The 21819-nt window shown below is 36.9% G+C and overlaps 1 protein-coding gene across 1 annotated transcript in view; it reads left to right on the forward strand.

The window, feature by feature from the left end:
* LOC126474232 (uncharacterized) overlaps positions 1–16670 on the forward strand; it is a 273747-nt gene extending 257077 nt beyond the window's left edge. The window contains exons 4-8 of the mRNA XM_050101700.1: positions 7144–7293; positions 8575–8663; positions 10210–10462; positions 11407–11659; positions 13468–16670. Coding sequence (XP_049957657.1) covers positions 7144–7293; positions 8575–8663; positions 10210–10462; positions 11407–11659; positions 13468–15212 — 2490 coding nt within the window. The 3' untranslated portion in view covers positions 15213–16670. The remainder of the gene's footprint in view (positions 1–7143; positions 7294–8574; positions 8664–10209; positions 10463–11406; positions 11660–13467) is intronic.
* Positions 16671–21819: the final 5149 nt, after the last annotated feature.

Genomic DNA, 21819 nt, shown 5'->3' on the forward strand with positions numbered 1-21819 from the left:
GGTCATGTCAACTCGTGGTCATGAATTTCAATGGAGAAAATACATGTTAGACCTCTATATTAAAAGTGTTAAGAAATAAAGTATTTTCGTTTTATCTTACCCCTTGAAAAATGTATTTCGTAAATAACTATTAAAACAGTAGAGAACAAAAAAGTATTAATTTTTCCACTTAAATTGTTTTTCTTGTTCGGAAAGTCACACAACGCTATCTTTCCTGTCATGTTACTTCTGATGCAATTATAAAAATTATTGTCTTTGCTCCAGCGACATGTATAACGTAAATATTTGTCACTCAAAAATATAAAAAATGCATTTTCACGAGTTTTTACGAATTATTTACTCGAAAATCCCCATCCGAAAACTTTTGAGAATTACACAAAATATTGTTCGGTTAATATGTAAGTAGTCAGTGCAAACACAGTGGGGAATATTTTTCTGTGTAAAGTATTAAAAATTTCTCAGCATTCTACATATTTCGCATCACTGAGTTTCTAGTGAAAATTTGCATGTTGGCAACTGTGTTTCCAGAGCTTTTCTGTTTATAACAAACGAGTGAGAACTTGCACATCTACCATTCTAAATTCTGGTGGAGTTTTGTTTGGTTTGAACTTTTTGTTAGATACATTGTCAGTGAGGAAACACAGTAGTAAAAGAGTGAGGCGTATGGAGTATGAAAAAAGACACAAGAAGGTGGTGTTTAAGAATGGCGAAAAACACTTCACAGTTGTTGGAAATCTGTCAAAGGTAGTGCAGAAATATCTTGGTCCTCGAGTGACAGTTTTAGCATCACATCCATTGCGCAGGAATAGCTACACTCACTACAAGAAGAAATTTAGTGGCAACCCACCTGGACGATCACAATCACACAAATGTGAAACTGAAGAAGATAGTGCAGATGTTTATATTCCAGGGTGTGAAGTTGTTGATGTGTTGAATGTTAGAATTTCTGCTGTAGCCCCTACTATATCCCCACCTAAAATGTCCGGGAAATGTAAGAAGCACAAGAAGAAAACAGAATGTAAAAAAAGTGGAAGAAATTGAAAAAAAAGTTTTACACAAACAATATCTTCAAAATTTTGTGAAGTATATAACGTAGATGCACTTGCAGAACGTGTATGAAATGTAACGTGTGGTTTCAGAAACCCGAATACTGCTATCTCAGCAGCCATCTGTACTGAGAAGATACAATTACTGACACTGGTACCAGGTAACTACTCTAAGCAGTAGATATAGAAATACAGAGCCAATCCTTCACATTATTTGCTTTCAAAAGCTCATAAAATAAAGAATGAGAAAAGTGAAACTTCCTGGCAGATTAAAACTGTATGCCGGACTGAGACTTGAACTCGGGACCTTTGCCTATTGCGGGCAAGTGCTCAGATGGTAGAGCAAATGTCCCTTGTTCGAGTCTCAGTCTGACACACAGTTTAGTCTGCCAGGAAGTTTCATATCGACGCACACTCCGCTGTAGAGTGAAAATTTCATTTCATAATAAGAAAGGTATTTGGGCATCCACAGATTCTTACTGTGGGCATCCGTTGCAGGCTGATACGCTTTCTGTTACTCTAGAATATTACCTAAGTGTTGACAAAAAACTCCCAAATGGGCTGATGTTATTTCTGTTAGTCAAAATGGTGAAAAAGGTAGAAAGATATATGACAAGAACAATAAGAGAACTATATTTCCTAATGAGAAAGGAGAAGCTGAATTTAATAACTGGTCTCTCAAAGTTCGACTCCTTACGACCAAAATAGGTAAAATGGCAGCCAGTGAAAGAAGTATGCACATGTATTTACTGCACTAATTTTAATCTTTTTTGTTTTGTCATAAGCAGTGTCACCATAAAGATGTACACAGAGATGGACCTATTGCTTTAGTGTATATGACAAGAGCCTCAAGATAAATGCTGGTTGCAGGAGCGTGCAATGTATCCTAGTGCCGAAGTTATGACTGTTGAAGCATTACACCTTCAGGATACTGACAGTGCTGCAACCTATGCATTGTGGGAGGGAAGAGAGTTGGCAAAGAAGACAGTAGAGCCAGAGAAGTTTGTTCCAGAGGTTTGGATCATGAAAGGAATAGCTCACCATTATATCCGGAGGACTCAGAGACAGGCCTGAAGAAGTAAAATCAGCCACATCCCAGAATACTGACACATTAGTTCTTCATTTTGACTTCGCCGAGAACTGGTCTGGTGCTTTGCACAACGAAATTCAAAGTTACCACTGGCACACACCACAGGTATCAATATTCACATGTGTTGCTCACGCCCTCGGCACATTGTTTTGTTATTGTCAGTAATGATCTCATTCATGACAGTGCACATGCATGTTATGCTGTCAGCATAATCATTGATGACATAGCATCTAGAGGCCATGCATTTCCTAAACATGTGTATGTGACTGATGGTGCAGCATTTCATTTTAAAAACTGCTTTCAGCTTTATGAGTTGGTCAACACTGTAATACAGGAATTAAGAAAAAAATGGGTATCTTCAGCAACAGGTCATGGAAAAAGTGCAAGTGATGGGGTACGAGGTCTCTGTAAACATCTTGCAACAAGATTTAATCTCCAGCATGAAGCTGTTGATGCTATGAGATGCTGTTGGATTTGTACACACTATATCAGCATTGGTAACAAACATGAAATTCTTAATTCTAAATGAAAGTACATTAAGGGAGTTCCATTTAAAAAAGAGAGAGAGTGGTCTACTGTGAAGCCTATGGGAGGAATTCAATCAAGTCACTACTGGGATTCATCCTGGGGTGGCGCGTACATTGCAACAACGGTTCTCCATGGAATGCAGCCTGTTACTGTGTGTGAAATGCAGAGACCCCAATATACATTAGAAGACTTTGTAGTGAGCCATTTAATTTCTTGTGTGTTTGACAATTAGTCATGAGCTGCATGATAGAACCATCTCCTATACGACACCTCATGGTCCTGATAATGCTTTCAAATGATTCAAAAGATCAGTGCGCAGTTCCCATTTCCCAAGTACGGCTCTTGTTGTATCATCCTTGTCTATGTGCATATTCAGCTTGGCTATATGAGTTTAATAAGGAAAATCATGACCGAAACAATAATAATTTTGTGAATAATATCATAAAAAGAAAAATGAGTATAAATATTCTACATATATCATTTTTGTTATAAAACGCTTTCGAACAAAATTATGAGTAGTTTTCCCACTCACTTATAATGTTGTAAAATAATTATTTTGAATCAGAAAAACCAGTTTTGCATGACATTTACTTAAAATCAGTGATCAGTTTAAATGTTTAAGTGTCTACGATTTTTTGACCTTGATAGGAGAGCCAGGTACCTAAACAGTTTCTCACATTTTGTATAGACAAGAACTGCCCACTCTGATTGTACATTCCCTAAATACAATGACCAGCTAACATACCATGAAATTTTTAGAACATTTAGGACAGAGGGTTTGGAGAAAATAATTTCTAAATAACCAAAAAATTTCAGATGCTTTCATCTTTATGAACAAATATTTTGACAGTTTAAGAATTTCATTCATAGCTGACAGTTAGCAGTCCTTCCACTTTATCATTTCTCAAGACAATTAACATCCTGTGACAATTCATATTTTCAAAACATTATTTTGAACTATGCAAAAAGTTACAAATTTTCATAGTTTATATTTAAAGAAAAAATGAAAAAAGCTCAGAAGTGTGTGTATTAATAATGTCTCATAGTATTTGGAACAAAGTATTTATTGAAAATAAATTCAGATATCTATAACTTTTCATTTCTTTATTACAATCTTTCAATTTTCTCTTTTGTTAAGACAATTTCACAAACACTCTCATATAGAGAGGTCTGTAGCATTTTAACAAATCATCAGAAAATCAAAATATTGTAGTTTTGAAGAGGTATCATGTGGAACTTCAACATACAAATATATACAGGGTCTACATAAAGTCAGGGAACACTTTCAATTATTAATTGCACAAGGACTAAACATTGTACAGATGTCATACATATTGCAGTTTGAAGAGAAACTCTGAAAGTTTTTTTTTTTTTTTTTTTTTTTTTACAAATATTTGATACACGAACCATGAGTGATTTGGAAGATGTCAATACAGTAATCAATTTCTTGCCATACCCGTTCCAGCATGGCATCGTTGACTGTGGCAGCGGCTTCCCATATTCTCCCCCGGAGCTCTGCTACATGACGTGGTAGAGGCATTACATACACCAGATCTTTAATGTGTCTCCACAGAAAAAAGTCACACGGAGTGAGATCTGGTGATGGGGGAGGGGGGGGGGGGCATTTCATGGAACAGCTGTCCCATTCTGTAGCATTGCTGCAACATGTCCAAGTAGGAATATCCAGTGAAAGTGCTCTTGGCGAATAAGAATGGCTCGTACAGTTTTTGATGTGACAAGACACAAAAAAACATTCACCTTTGGGGAATCACGCTCAAATTCAGTGCATTCGTGTGGATACTTTGTAACCCAGATTTGACAATTATGCCTGTTCACTTTCCCATTAGCGTGAAAAGTGGCTTCATTGCTGAAAATTAGGTGATCAACACCCTCATTCAATTCTTGCAACTGTGAACAACGCAGAATGCTTGTCTTTGTCATTGTCATTGAGCTTCTGCACTGGCTCCAATTAGAATGGTTTCATAGACAGCTTCTGTTGCAGGACTTTCCACACAGTCATTGGAGCTATTTCGAGTTCACGGGATGCATGTCACACCGATTTCCTTGGACTTTTTATGAATGTCTCTCATACGTGCTCCACATTCACTTCACTCACACTGGAACGTCCGCTCCTCTTTACCAGGCACAAGCAACCCATTGTAATGAAATTGTTGTGCCAGTGGTAAATGGCCTTGCTTGTTGGTGGCTTCTTACTGTACTTGGTTCTAAACATCCGTTGAACAGCTGTAGCACACTTGCTTTTGTTGAACTCCAACACACAGAAAGCTCACTCCACACCTGAACTCAACATGTTTGCAACTAGCACTGACTATCGGCAAATTACCAAACTACACTGTGGCGTGCGCGCACACACACACACTTCACGTGTATGATTTGAGAAGAAACCACCCATGTACATAGCCAGTAATGTAATTTCCTGCACAATATATTTACCTTATACGCAAAGAAATGATTAAATAAGTATTTGATGGCTAGATTCAAATAATTTTTAATTAATGGATGTCATCTTACCTTTTCATTAAAACAGAATTCAGTCAGTGTTCCTTTTTGTCCTTGTACACTTGGGGACTTTTACGCTTAAGTTTTGACTTCCAGTGATACATCAGCTTAATTAGTTATTTGTTATTTGAATCTGGATATTAATCAGTTTTAAATAATGAAAACAGTGGTTTCACTCTGAAGAATTAATGAATAGTCCATACAATACTTAAAAACTACATCCAACTGAATTGATAGTTTTCATTTGGCTGCTCCCAAGGACTAGTGTCACTCAAAAAATGAGTGAATTTTTCCAACAAACAACTGAATCGTGTGTTTTCATTTGGTTGTTCACATCATTAGATATTTTTCCTTTTTCATCGTAATGAAAACACGTGCTTTGCTCCTATGTCCCCGAGCCCATTGTGCTTAGGTGTGCTTTGTTCCTATGTCCCCGAGCCCATTGTGCTTAGGTGGCTAAGGAAGTCCTCTGGATTAGTCTGACACATTTGCAACATTTCTCTTAATGCCATATTTCACAGGGACATGATCTGCCACTTCATTCATCATTCAGACTTGTTTGACCACACTAGAAGCATCTGCGTCATCTTAACACTGCGTCAAATGGTAGCTCACTGTTGCCCTACGCATCCACCACAGCATGAATTTGTCCAGATTGTTTCTTTTCAAATGCAGAAAATGATTTACCCCACGATACTTCACTTTATCAAAAGGCTGCACTTTTTTATTTTGTCTCCTCTTGTGATGTACTGTGTTACTGTGGCTCAGAGATTTCTTCATCTACCAAAACCGCAGACATGTAGAGACAAAGAAACAAGAAAAGTTCTTTGGGTAACTTTATTTCGTTATTTTTTTTCTCTTAAAACTATCTGTCTGTCTCTTGTAGGGTGCACTCCTCTTACTCATTTGTATCAAAACTGGTAGCACATATTTATATTTGTTTTATCAGCTGCTGCTAGTAGTGTGCATATATGTCTTTCTTTAAATAAAATAATATAATTCTTTTACTCACAACATGCAGTTTTAGTGTCATATCAAATTAAAGAAAAATCTGAAAGTAGAGTTGTTATGTTCCTATAAGCTTATTGGTAAGGCAGTTTTATTTTAGAGTAGCTGCCTAATTTTGAATTGGTATTGAAGAATTGAAATCTCCCACACATGAGTGACTAACTGGTAAAGTACATTCCCTCTTCCATCTCCTCCCTCAGCTGACAAACCAAGCGTAGTGACACAGCTCTGGACTTGCTTTCAGGAGGAGCAGGGTTAGAATCCCCTTCTGGACATATAGATTGATGTTTTCTTTGGTTTTTCCTTATCAGTCACAGTGGCTTTGGAATAGTTCCGTTTATTTGAGAAATACTGGCAGAACCTTATGAAGGTGACTAAGAAAATCAATAAAATGTGTAGTAAAATCAAACCTATAATCTAACTGTCTGCCTGAGAACGAGTATGTTACGTATCTCTCACAGGAACTTGTGAGGGTAAAGTTAGCTACTTCTATAGTATATGAAGGTGATATTTGAAACATATTTCATCCTGATAAAATAAGAGTTACTTTTAATTTGTTTTTGCATAATTTACCAGCAGAAAACTTCTACTAAGTAAATTGTGACTAATTGGCATATGTGAAGTAAAGTGATTTGTTGTAAGTTTAAATTGTTTTGGTTGTTCTGTGTTGACTTCAAGAACTGTAATGTTAACTAGCAAACATTCTTAAATGTTGTGAGATGTGGTTATCTCAACATTACCTGTGAATGTGGGCATAACTATTAGCTGTGCTTCATCAATAATGAAAGCATTTTCTGTTAAGTGTGTGATCAGTTGATTATCTTTGTGTGCTGTTTGTTACTTCAAAGTTGCAATCTTTATTTTCGTTGAAAAAAATTGTATTAATGTTGAAAGTTATAAGTTGGGTAGATTCTATGCAAGACATGAGAGAAAAAATATTGTATGTTTCAGTATATCAATGGAGGCAGCTTGGAGCAGCTTATTCAGAATTCTAGTGTGGAACTTCCTCATCTTACAAGGATGAAGCTTGCACTGGATATAGCCAGAGGAATGGAGTATCTGCACTCTCGGGGAGTTTTCCATAGGGACCTTACTTCCAAGGTCAGTCTTTCTAAATATCAGGTTCCTTAATTTTCCATATTTACTGGTTTTAAATTAGCACTTATTGATATAGTATGAGAGTTACACTGTAATTTGCAGGGGTACTTGACAGATGAAATATTACAGACTGTTATTCAATTCAAGTGTTACTGTATTGATCAGTTTTGACACAATTTTTTGTGTTGTTCTGTTACTAGAAACAAATTTTTTTCCTTTTTTCCCATGCAAAGCAAAAGTTAATTAATTCATGCACATACATAGTAAAGGCCAGGCTTAAGATATTGTGTATGTGGTAGTATTAGGTACTCTTTCTGTCGCCAGTAACAGAAGCACTCTCTGCTGTTAGTTACCCAAAGACCTGTGATATTCTAGGCAGTGTTGTTTGTAACAACTGTGTAGTCTGTTTTTCTACACATCTGATCTACAAATAACATAATCTGCAGTCTGTTTTCACAGTCATATTCGTAATTTTATGTCATTTTCAGACATTTTACACATTATTGAATTAATGAATTTTGTCAGAATTTTTTAGACGTGAAGCCCAAGCAGTACATGTTTCACTTTTAATTTAACTAAGAGTTTACTACAGTTTGGGAAGTCATAAACAGGCACAACAGAAGACTGCTAGGCATGCAAGCTTTTGGCCAAAAGGCCTTGGACAAAACACACACACACAAACACACACACACACACACACACACACACACACACACACACACACAGAGTGAGAGAGAGAGAGAGAGAGAGAGAGAGAGAGAGAGAGAGAGAGAGAGAGAGAGAGAGAGCCAGGGACAGTGGTCATGTGTGCATGTGTTGCATTTGCTGGAATGTGTGTGTGTTTGTTGTCTAATTCAGAAGACCTTTTTGGGCAAAAGCTCACTTGTCTAGCAGTCTTTCTGTTGTACCTGTCTGTGACTGAACATCTCCACTATATGATTAGTAGCAATCTATGCTTTTCATAATATTGTCAATCTTATGAATTGTAAAGTTAATGTTAGCAATATGAGAGGAATAATAATGGGTTTTGGGTTTTTATTTCAGACAGGTATGTACCCTTATGTTGCTGACAGAAGATAAAATAGTTACAGCACACAAACTTAACATAGAATTATCATTCTTCCTAATGCCCATGTCAGCAAAGATCTGTTTAACAGTAGACATTGAACAGTTACTGGGCAGTGCAGTGTAGTTAATGAGAAGTGTGATCTTTCTATTTGTATTTCATTGTGGTGATGGAGCATGAGAGAGACATCATTCATAGTTTATTCTGCTTTGTTTTAGAATGTTCTTATAAAGAACAATGAGGAGTCAGGTGAAATGATAGCAGTTGTTGGTGACTTCGGACTTGCTGCTAAAATTCCAGATCCAATGTAAGTACTGCAGTAGTATTTTTAAACATTGTAGATCACAGCACAACTGATTTTCAGTTCTGTGAGATTGTTAAGAAAAAGTCAAAAGATTTGTCTAAAAACAAAGCTTAAAATAGATAGATATTTAATGTTCTTTTCAGTGATGGTCCGATCATGCACAGCAAATTAGGTGCCAGTAGAGAATGCACATTCTCTTCCCAGATAATTGATAAATTCCTCAGACTGAAAAATTGTTGGAACTTTTTTGCACCTTCAGTTATAGTTGATAGAAATACATCAGAGCCATAGAACAGTGGCTGCACAGTCTGCAGTACTCTAAAATTCTAATTTAAGCATTGAGATTTAAATTCTCTATTGGCATTTCATTTGCTGTACTTAACTTCGAGCATAATTCAAAGGCATGTCAAATGTTTTTGTAATCTGGTTTATTTCTTACTTTTGGACAAATCATTTCGCCAAATATTTTGTCTTTTATTATTTATTTCATTTTTATTTATTTTTTAATTTTTTGTTTTTGAGTTGTGTGTAGGAAGTGTGGTATTTCTGGCACCTCATTTATCTTTGCAGCATCTTATCTTCTCGAAATGTCCTGAATTGAGTGCCTAATTCAAAAGGAAACCATTTTAACAGTTAAATATCACACCATTGCAACTTTTTATGCACTATCTTGTTAGACCTTAAGGGAAGTAGTTTTTGACTCTTCTTTCATTTACGTACCTAGTAGTAGCTCCACATGAAACATTTCAATTTTCCCTCAAGTCATAATTTTTTTCGTAATTACTCTGATTCATCCATTCAATTAAACATATTTTTGCTAAACTAGACCTCATGCTGGTCAGTTTGATACCTCATTTGTCCATTTCACACTCTTCGTTTTGCTGTGAAAATTTGGACAAACACACACTGTGTAATTTATAGGGAGTTGTGTTTTTGCTTCACTCAAACATTTGACCAAAAAGTGATGTGTTACACTATGTTGTGTAGATGTAAGTGGTGTTGAGGTATTGAAACTGTAGTAAACATTTGCAAGAAGTTGGAAGGCTCAAAATGTAAAAGATTAGGAAGAAAAAGCAGGTCACTAATTGTTGAGATATATGGATAACCTTGTTGTTGATCGTATTAAGAAACATTATATTCTCTGCGTGGCATTCAAAAGTTAATCTCTAGAAAGAATCCTGTGTTATCACTGTCTTAAACTTGGAAGGAAATTCCAGAAAGTGTTGTGAGTTAATATTTCTTTCCTTCTGCTTTTCCCATCATTTCGTGAACACCTTTTCTATAAGGTGTAAAGCAAATATCATTCCTACCTCTGAGGTGACTTCTTGTGTCTTCATACTGTTGACACCCCTGTAGTATGACACTTCATATCTCTTCTTGTAACACACACATTCAAATCATGTGAACAGGTTTACTTGATAGCATTTTATGGTCATTTATAGAAGTTCACAGTGATATTTATGAAATTATATTAATTTCATTGATGTATGCTGTAGTATTAGAATACAAGCAGTATGCATTACATGGTAACCTAATTTTTCCTTTTCAGGTGTCCATATAGATTACCAACTGTTGGTTCACCTTACTGGATGTCACCTGAATGCCTAAAAGGCCAGTGGTACAATGAAAAGTCTGATGTATTTTCATATGGTATAATCCTTTGTGAACTAATAGCCCGTGTGGAAGCAGATCCAGACATTCTTCCACGAACGGAAAATTTTGGTCTAGATTATTTAGCTTTCAGTGAAATGTGTGGTCCGTGCCCTCCAGAATTTCTAAAATTAGCATTCTCATGTTGCACAGTAAGTATTTAGTTTCATTCTACATTTTGTTGTAAACAAATGATAAAGCTTTGAATCTTGTCACCAACAAAGGTTGGATTTATTGTTGTAATTGGATGAGATGGTGTCATGTAAAGATAGGCGTTAACTGATGAAGAACTAAAAATGGAACTTCATGTATCAAAATTTTGAAGGGTGGGGGATTATAGTTAGACAGGCTGTGACTGGATGAAAGTAAGATAATGCACAGTTGAGAACATCTGACCTCTACACAATAGAAAGTCAGTCTTTCAAGAATAATAACCTGTCTTCCTTTCTGTACTGTAACCAAAGGAGAGTTCACCTGCTACATTTCCTATCATTCTTAACTGTACTGCTCATTCCACCTCTCAGTCAGGTATCTCATATTCCAGCTATACTACCTCCTTCTATCATCACTAGACAGAAGTTGTCACAGTGCTTAACAGAGTACCATCTTCAACCTCTTACTCTCTCTGACTCCTCCTCATTGATCTTTTCCCCACTTGTCCTCACAATATGTGGGTCCCCTTCAACCTGTAGTCAGAGAGCTCCCCTCTTTTCCAACCTTCACAAACCTATCTTCCTCTAGTACTGAGGCAGGAGACAACAGTACCAAATGCTAGATTGGAGTGTTTTTCTGTTTTTAAATGTGTGCATCCGTGGTATGGCAAATTTTAACTCACTGACATTTGTGTTCATTTGTGATGTAATTGTTCTGAATTTATAATGGTAACTTACTTATACCATTTATATAATTTAATATGTCTAGCAGAAAACCATTCTGTGTATACCAGTGGTTCTTAAAGAGGTGTAGGTTTCCTTATTATCTCCTCAGGTAATTTTAATTGGAGCAAATTTTGTATCTGCTTAACATTTCAAATTGTATGGTGCACCTAATAATTTACATCATCATTATTATTATTATTATTATTATTATTTTGCAGTTTGAGCCAAAAAGCCGTCCATCTTTCGCAGAAATTGTTATCCGTCTTAATCGAATCATTGCTGATTATGAACTCCAGCAGAAACAGCAACAAGAACAGCAGGAAATACAAATCTTGGGCTGTGCTTCACTACCAGTAGATCGTGTCTGTGCTGCAGCACCTGCGGTAGCAGGTGCTCGAAGTGAAGAGGTTATTTCATGTGCAGGAACTGGAGCTGCTCCAGAAGAACGTGATGCTGCACAGCTGAAGAAAGGTGACCAACATTACATAATTTATTATTGTTATGGAGGCAATGAATTATGTATTGCCTCCATACCACTCTCGTGGTTGCTTACCCCAAGCCAATTTTGTTCAGATTCATGTATGACTGTATCACCACCACCACCACCACCACCACCAGCAGCAGCAGCAGAAACAAAAACTGCATCGGTGTCATATATGGAAAAAGGCTGCCTCTAGACTTTTCAGCGCATTGCAATCTTCAGCTGCAATTATCCTTGTTATCCCTTTGTGTTTTCTAATGTAATTGATCCATATTCCATTTATCTTTTGTTACGTCTTGGATTGCACCACCAATTTGGTGGGCTGTTAGTCCCAGTCACTTCTATAGTAATTTCCAGCTTGTATCTTTCCATTGATCACTGAGCAACCACTAGTTTTTGAATATTTTTTAAAATTAACTCCATGACTCGCTGCCGTAAGAAAAACAGCTAATACACATGGGTTGTAAACAACCTGTTCGCAGCTTATTGAAAATTTAGTTTTTAAAATTTTGTTTAGTTTACCAAAAACAGTGCTGGACATTTCTACTTGTCTGTTAATTTTTATTGGCAATCAGTCATTGTTGTCAACAGGTTCTGTGATTTTGTTGTTAGTTTCTAGAGTTCCTTTATCAAAATGTAGGTTAAACATTATTTCGTCGTTGTGTAATTGCTTTCAAATTTATTTTCATACTTGTTCTATTATTTTCTTCCATTCGTTGTTGTAGTTTAGCTGCAGTGAAGGCAAATAATATAATGCCATCAGCAAAACAAAGCTGGTTAAGATACATTGCATCATACTGTTGTTATAATAACAGTTAAATACAGCTACCCTCAGTTTCAAGGAGAAAAAAATTGATCTCAGAAATGAACTTTGTTTATTCATTCAGAAATGTGCCGTAGAAATACATTCAGTGTGACAGAAAATTTCTCACATACACAAGTACACAGTTAGGTTAATACAGGTTTCTTACCCATGATCAGGTTGTAAACTGTTGTTGGATGAATTTAATATGTCTGTTGTAGCTTCACTGCACCTATTTGTTCTTGTGGCATTTGTGGTAAATACTCTCTTGCAATGCAGAAGAAAAATAGTAACCTAGCATCAGTTTCTTCTTTCAGGGTTAGTGTTTGTGTACTTCAGTATTCTGTGTCTACTACCAACCAGTTGTTAGGGCCAAACTTTCACAGGGAGCTGAGTTAGTAACCTAAGTGGTTGAGATTACACCAGTGCATCTTGTGCTGCTATACTCTTGTTCCACCATGTTGTTTGGTGGCTTATGTTAGTGGATGAATTTCTAAGTAAATGCCAAAACATAATATTTGTGATGTGTGAAAAAGGTTGCAAGGAAAAAAAGTGTATGTTATTGGGTTTCCATCTATCCCAACAAGGAAATAATGACAAATAGGAGATAATTTAATCTTTGGAATTCTTATTTACAATGAGAAGAAAAGTACATGTTGTGATGGTTTGCAAGGGGGGGGGGGGGGAGATTTGAATGGGGAGCACTTCAGACATTGAGTTCTCATTATTTGAAAGAGAAAATTTGATTCTTTGTCCCTGAACTAAAAATATGGTAATTGTTAGACTTAGCTTGTATAAGTAGCTGTCATTGTTAATGACTAAAAACTATGAAGCATGCATTGTTACTATGTTCATTCACTATACTGTATCATTTTAAAGTAATTTAATATCCTAAACCTGAAATAACATTTGACATTCAGTTGATATTTGTCAAATTTTTATGTCTAAGGGTGTTGAGAGATGCAATTTTGTGTAACACTTGTTTTGCCTTTACAGTGTGCCATCGTCGATCTTGGTCTGAAGATGTTGGCAACTTGGTGTTCCCAATGCATACTGCACCAAGTGAAAAGGCCCGCTGCCATTTTGTGGTGACGCCAAAGCATGTGGGAGAGAGCATGGTGCGGCAGGACCCGCACTACAAACCATCTCGAGCCAATCCCTTTGCTGCTCTGTCCCAGTTCAGAGGAGTGAAGAAAATTCTGGGAGGCCTTAATAAAGGCAGCAGCTCTAGCTCATTCATGGCGGGACCAGGAGGAGATTTGTTTTCATCGTGCTTCGAGCTGCCATCACCATTCTATGGCCCAACACCTCCAAGTACACCAACAGCAGAAACTGATTCCATCCACGAGGCATCTATTTCAGGAATAAAAGGCGACTCAGTTGTCCAATCCTCACCAGATGACAGTGATTCAGCAACTGGTGTGCTGAAAGTTCAGAAGATAAACCAACCGCTTTCTCTGCCATCTTCACCTACAATGATGCGCAGAAGAATTTTCTTAAATATGAAAAACTTATCAACACCTCGGCTTGCATCAAGCACTTTTTCTTCAGATGAAGAAAGTAACATACCAAAGAAAAATCAAGTGACATCAAACAGCCAAAAAACTTCTGGTGAAATAAATATGAAGTGTGTTACTGTTGAAGATAGTGACATGGATTCTTCTAATTTAATGTTATCACATCCATTGTTTATAGCTAGTGAGAGTCCGAAGTCTGAATCACTTTCAGAGACTTGTACATTACAAGATTCTCAGCATACACCACTTTTTATTAATCACAGGGTATGTTCATCAAGCTTAAATCTTGCTGATGCTGGTGTCCTTTTGACAGAGGACCCTGGTGGAGGACTGGGCCTTCCAACCACATTAAGACGAAGAGGGTCCTGTGAATCAGGCTTCTTTAGTAGTGTTAGCGAAGATTTTACTATTACGGCCGGGGACTTGTTACTGCCCTCTGAATTTGGAAGTATTCACACAGTGCCCCGCAGCCATCATAACACTTCATCAGCGACACTCTCGTCTTCCTCAGCAGCATCATCTTTGTTTCTGTTGGATGATTCTGCAAACTCAACTACTACTGTGAGTTCTTTGAGATCAGGTAGTGGTGAACTTTGTGACTTTGATGAACTCAGTACTCCTGGTGGCATTGTGGCTCGTAGTACACCTCATCACCATTCTCTTATTTATTCAGCAAAGCGGTCATCATCCATCTATACTGACAGCTCAGAAGATATATCTAGTTTAGGTGGGGGTGATATTTCCTACTGGGAGGACAGGAATTGCAGTGCACGACCTCGTCACATAAGCAGAATAGTGGAATACTTTGAAAGAAAACAAAGTGGTGCAGCAACAAACACTGTGTCCAGATTGTCAAGTACTGCAGAGAGAGGCACTTCAGTGTGGGAATTACCTGATGGATCTTTCTCTGTGAAACACCAAAGAGATCTGCTTTTCCATCAAGGTACTTGTGGGAGCAGGAATTCACCAGTAGACTTTGCACGTCGTATGGAAAGCTCAAATTTGAATGATGCTATACGTTCCTCAAAAATTGCTCTTCTCCGAAAATCTTTGGAGAAGGCTGCTATTGCTCAACAACAGGCTTCTCATCATCAAGGGAGGTCTGTACCTGGTGCACATAATGATCGAACTTTGTGCACAAAACGAACTGTTAATGCAACACAGAGATTGATGATTTGTGAAGGAGCAGTTCGTTCGAAACTGCCACTGTTTGATAAAAAGTAAAGTGTGGTAATAAGTCATAAAAGTGTCCTGCCATTTATAACGTGTTGTTGATGGTGTAAGTATATTTGTAAAAGGGATAAATACAAGTACATATCCATCGCAGTTCAACAGCTGTGAATGTATCATAAACTGTATTACATTTTAATTGTTTTATTCAATAGCAGTTGCTTTATTTGATTTTTATCAGGGGATGACCTTCTAAAAAAGGAAATAATTCAGTCATTTTCCTTTTTTCATAATACTGTTTATATAAAATATATTTCTGAAATTTCAACCGAAATTTTAGTTTTCTCTTGAATTGGTGACTGTTTTCTATGCATATAAAAATTATTTCACAATTATTCCAATAAGTTATGTCTACCTCGGAGTACAATTGTTGGTAACATACATACGTTACATTGTTATTAGCTTGGTAAATAATGTACGCTTCTCATATATTTTGAATTTTGTGAATGTACATGTATTGTGTTTATTGTTTGTGTGGCATGCATTTTTATTTCTTAGCAAAAGAAGGAAATGTTGTGTATCAGGTACACTGCTATAAAAATTGTGCTGAACACACATCAGGAGACAGGAAACTACACCTATTTTTCAACCAATGTCCTGATGAAACAATTTGTTTTACAAAATTTGTGTCGTTAACGAGCACAATTCATATTTTTCTCTAATGGACCCACATTTTCAGCAGAAACAATGAGAAATTTTTTGTATCGAAACAGAGTTTAACCAGTAAAGATCACCCAGTGCAAAAGTAAAACTAATGTTTTTTCAGTATTAATGAATTTTTTAATGTGAGTATGTGTTTTGAGTTTTTCTGATTTATGTAACCATTTCAGTTAATAAATTAGCTGAAATGTGTTAAAATTATTATTTTGTGTACTCTTTCGTGTTATTATTTATTTCTTGGGATATCAAGAATAAATGCTAGTTTTTGTTAAATTTTAACATTTCCGTAACCTGTTCGTAGGCATTTTCTTATTATTGAAATGGAATGTGAAGATCATCAGTATTACTACCAGTTGCGTTCTGGTCTACATTTCTGTATTAGGGTCATTGTTATCTAGTGATATGCTGACAGATTAGATATATAATGTATTTTTAATAAAAGAATTGCCAAAATTCAACTTTGACAGGAACTCATTTTTGTCATTAATGATATTTCGTACACCATAAGTTTGTATACTAGTTTTAAAATGAAAAAAGTCTGAAATACTAAATGTTGAAATGACCATGTGTTAGTGGCTGTTGAAAAGTGTCTCAAGAAGCGCAACTGTTGTGACACACTGTCATTTGAGGCTTTGACATTGCTCTTCAGTCTGCAAAAAATGTGAGCAGCGATCAGTGGCCTTCATTTTGTTACCTCAGAATAATTTAGTTCCAAATTTTTGCAAATATTTCACCATGTATGATGTGATATTTGGAATCTTAGATATTCCATTAATAGGTAACCGTCTAAAGTTTGACAGTTATCGTTTCTAATAAACATATTTCAAAAACTGTATCAATTAATGTATGTCATGAATTTTGCCAAAAATCCTAAAAGTGTGAGAAGTGCCTATATGATAAAGAGAAGTTTTATAAGGGTTTGTGTCATAATGGTTGTGTACTGTAATTTTTACCACTGATAAGGACTCAAAATAATTAACTTAATGGAGACACCAGAATGGTTGAGAATAAAAAAATGTCAAACTCAATAGAAATGAATCAGTAGTTGAGCATTGCCACTTGAGGTTTGGTTCATATATATAGAGGGAAACATTCCACGTGGGAAAAATATATCTAAAAACAAAGATGCTGTAACTTACCAAACGAAAGCGTTGGTATGTTGATAGAGACAAAAAACACACACACAAATTACAGACTTTCGCAACCTACGGTTGCTTCATCAGCAAAGATGGAAGGATAGGGAAAGACGAAAGGATGTGGGTTTTAAGGGAGAGGCTAAGGAGTCATTCCAATCCCGGGAGCGGAAAGACTTACCTTAGGGGGAAAAAAAGGATGGGTACACACACACACACACACACACACACACACACACACACACACACACACACACACACACACACACACACACATATATACAGATCATACATCCGCGGATAGATATGGGTGTGTGCGCGAGTGTATACCTGTCCTTCTTTCCCCCTAAGATAAGTCTTTCCGCTCCCGGGATTGGAATGACTCCTTACCCTCTCCCTTAAAACCCACATCCTTTCGTCTTTCCCTCTCCTTCCCTCTTTCCTGATGAAGCAACCGTGGGTTGCGAAAGCTTGAATTTTGTGTGTGTGTTTGTGTTTGTTCGTGTGTCTATCATCATACCAACGCTTTCGTTTGGTAAGTTACATCATCTTTGTTTATATGGAACTAAATCTGATGACAGTGTCTTAATTGGTAGCATAGGGACACAGATTTTTTTGAAACATAAATAAATAAATAAATAATTTCTGGTATATAGGAATTAGGTGCAGCTCTGTAGAAAAAAAATTCTGCCTGTAGCTTAATGATGCGGAGGACCTAAAGATCTGCTTTTGGAAAATACATAATTTATTAAATAGATAGTAAAAAATATAAAGCAACTATAGTCAACAGATTGTTTGATATGGTGAAACAATGATCAGAAAGGACTGTAAAATCCAGAATAACTGTGAGTTTCTTTTTATGTGCAAGGTATCATAAAAGAACTGGATGTAGACTTACCAATATTGGGAAGAGGATAGATTGCTATTCACCATAAAGATGACACTTTGAGTTTTAGACAGGCACAACAAAAGGATTGTTACACATTTAGCTTTTCAACAAAGGCCTTCTTCAGAACATACACACGCACACATGACAGCCATTTCCGGCTGCTTGGAGCAGAATGCCCAGGCGAATGCATTCCGATCCAAGCTGCTGGAGATGGCGGTCGTATATATATGTGTGTGTGTGTGTGTGTGTGTGTGTGTGTGTGTGTGTTTTTTTTTTTTTTATGTGAAGAAGGCTTTGGCCAAAAGCTAAATTTGTTACAGTCTTTTCATTGTGGCTGTCTGCAACTTTGTGTGTCATCTTGATGGTGACTAGCAATCTATCCTTCCCCTAGTGTTGTTGATATTGCAGCCTGGAGTTTTGGATTAAACAACAAAGTTATGAGCTGTCAGTCACCCATAATCTGTGTTGGGAAAATATTTGATAGTGGCAGGAGTACAGAGAGGGGAAATAAAAGAAGGTGTTGGAAATTGGAGTACATGGGGTAAAGAATTAACAGTTTGGTCAGAGATTGGAAATCTGTAAACACAACTAATAACAGGAAGAGGAAAGATAGAATAATAGCAGTTGCATTTCAAGGATACATTTCACCGGAAATATAAATTTAATGTGTATTAGTGTTGACCAATAAGTCTACTCCCTAAATCTCTTTCCATCAATAAAAACATTTGGTTTACACTGTGTGCATTGTGTGTCCAGTCAGAGAAACTCTGAATATAAATCACAATACATCGGGCTCTTCTTTACTTTTATTACAGGAGCTATTTTTCAGTTCTCATATATGGAATATTTGGCAAATCACTGAAGGCAAATACATACTCAGTCATGACTACGTTGTTTCAGATGACTTACATTGTCCTAGCACTGCAGCCTGACAAGGCATCATAACAGGTTGGTTGTGGATGTACAACATTTTTATAGTTACTCCTGCGAAGGCACTGTTGCTGTTGTTGGAAAGCTTTGAGTCAACTGTTAGAATCAGTCTCGCTTCTTTCAAGGTATAAATTTAATTGACTTTGCTTACTGGAAAGATGTGTAATAATACAGATATAGAAAATGCTGATTTATACTGTCCAGTCCCTAATGTGACCACCTATCAAGAGCCTGAATAACACTTTCTGCTGTGTGGACTGCTGCAAGAGATGCAGGAAGAGTGTCAGTGACATCCAGGAAAAACAAACTACTGCATGTAGAGGTGGACAACTCCACGAGGGTAGATGGACACTTGTGTTGATCCATTGTGCCTTCCAAAATGTTTAGATAACCCATGAAAACATTCTCCCAACCATAACACATGCAGACATTTCACACTGTACATTCCAATGGCCATTTGTTCAGTGGAAGTTAAAATGCGATTCCATCTGCTGTCTACGAGTGTTCATTGCATGTTGACGTCAAACATAGGCAGTGGTCACATTAATGTGACTGGACCATGTGTAATTGCTGTTCAGTGGGAAAAAGTATTATTTAAAAAAAAAGAAGGGAATCAATCATCGTGTAATTGATGGATTTGGAGACTGACAAGAATATGCTATCTGCCATACTATTGGCCTATTAAACTTGCTTCAGACTTTACCTAGTATCATTAAATGCTCTGTCCCAATTTTTGGCATTCATGGTTGATAGTAGTATTCTTGTTTATAAAGGGATATGACTGTAGCTCCCGAAAAATAACTATTTTGGAACATTTTCAAAAGTCCATTTTTAACTTATCAAGCCCCTGCAGTTAGCTGATTGTGTCATTAATGTGATGTGGGGAGCATGTACAATCACTTCCCAAACAGACAGACAGTGGGTGTAAGGAAGGCTAGTGCACTTACAGCACAAGTCTTGCAACTTCTAGTTAGACAATATATTTTTATATGTTTTTTGTGCAACAAGCTGCAGTTTCTATCACTGTGATAAGTACATTTGTTATCTCTGATTGTAGTAATCTTTGTAATTTAAATTTTGCACTGTTTTAGTCAAATAAATGCTGTGTAAATCGAGATTAGGAATGTGAATATCAAATACACAGAATGGTTCTGGGACAGACAAGAAACATCTTCTTAACGCTAATGAGAGATTAATCAGTCTGACAATGAGAGGAACTCCACATTGAGTATTAAGCTTGTATAAATTAGAAATGGTAACTTAATCCAAAAGGAAAACAGTTCAAGTTGCAAATATCAAAAGTAAAGAAAAAGAAAATACAAGGGTATTCAATAGAAAGCCAGATTTTACTAAAAAGAATCTATTACAAGAATGAAATACAACACTCACTTATATTTCAACATAATCCCCCCCCCCCCCCCCCCCCCCCTCAAGTTCTACACACTTGTGCCAGAGCTGGACAAGCTTCTCAATTCTAGGTGCAAAGAATTCTTGGGGGACATACGCATAACCAGTAATACACTGCTGCTGAACACTGAGCCACTAAGAGCGTCTTTCAGTAGGTTAAAAAATGTGAAGATCTGAAGCTGCAAACTCTGGGGAACATGGGGGTTAGGGCAAGGAGATGAACTTCAGGTCTCCCAGAACGTGTCCATGCACTTTTATTTAGTTTCTGAAGTCAAGTAGTTTGGAACCCACCTCATAAAAGTTTCTTGAACATTAGTACATCATGAACAATATGGTGTGCTGATCAGACAATGTTTATTGTTGCTACACTGTCACTTCCCTTTTTTTTTCCCTCCCTCATATCAGCCCATCGACTCGTGCAGTGTTGTTATCGTGATAGCATAGGTGAGCATCCTGGGTGTAGCAAATCATCTACATCTACATCTACATAGATACTCTGCAAGCCACCGTACAGTGTGTGGAGGAGGGCACCATGTACCACTACTGGTCATTCTTTCCCCTCTTCAACTTGCAAATGGAGCAAGCGAAAAACGACTGTCTATATGCCCACATATGAGCCGTAATTTCTTGTATCTTATCTTCTCAGTCCTATGTGCAATGTATGTTGATGGCAGTAGAATTTTTTCAGCAGTTAGCTTCAAATGTCGGTTCTTTAAATTTTCTCAGTAGTGTTTCTTGAAAAGAATGCCGCCTTTCCTAAAGGATTCCCATTGAACTCCTGAAGCATCTCTGTAACACCTACAAGTTTTTTGAACCTACTGGTAACAAATCTAGCAGCCTGCCTTTGAATTGCTTTGATGTCTTCCTTTGATCCGACCTGGTATGGATCCCAAACACTTGAGCAGTACTCATGAATGGGTCACACCAGTGTCCTGTATGCAGTATCCTTTACATGTAAACCACATTTCCCTAAAATTCTCCCAATAAATGGAAGTCGACCATTTGCCTTCCCTACCCCAGTTCTCATGTGTCCATTCCATTTCATATTGCTTTGCAACGTTATGCCCAGATATTTAAATGACTTAACTGTGTCAGGCAGGACACTTTTAATATTGTATCCGAACATTTCAAGTATGCTCTTCCTACCCATTTGCTTTTAGAGCTAGCTGCTAGCCATCACACCAAATAGAAATTTTGTCTAAGTTGTCTTGTATCTTCCTACAGTCCCTGACAACTTACCGAACACCACAACATCGTCAGTAAACATCTGCAGATTGCTGCCCACCCTGTTATACAAAGCAGTCCTATCACACTTCCCCGGGGCACTTCTGACAGTACTCTGGTCTCTTATGAACACTCACCATCAAGGACAACATACTGGTGTAGTGGTTAATAAAAAAGAAAAAGAGAAGAGAAGAAAAGAAAAGGTTGAAAATGTGGGAAGAAATGGTGAATAAAAAGGGGGTTTTAAAATCGTAAATGACCGTGAAAATGGGAAAGAATGAAATGTAAATCGGACTTCATATCACAGAAAAGCTATCGGACTTTGTGATTTGGAAAAGCTATTGTTGGGGTGGTCTTG

This window comes from Schistocerca serialis, chromosome 1 (genome assembly GCF_023864345.2).
Source record: "Schistocerca serialis cubense isolate TAMUIC-IGC-003099 chromosome 1, iqSchSeri2.2, whole genome shotgun sequence".
NCBI classification, from domain to species: Eukaryota; Metazoa; Arthropoda; class Insecta; order Orthoptera; family Acrididae; genus Schistocerca; species Schistocerca serialis.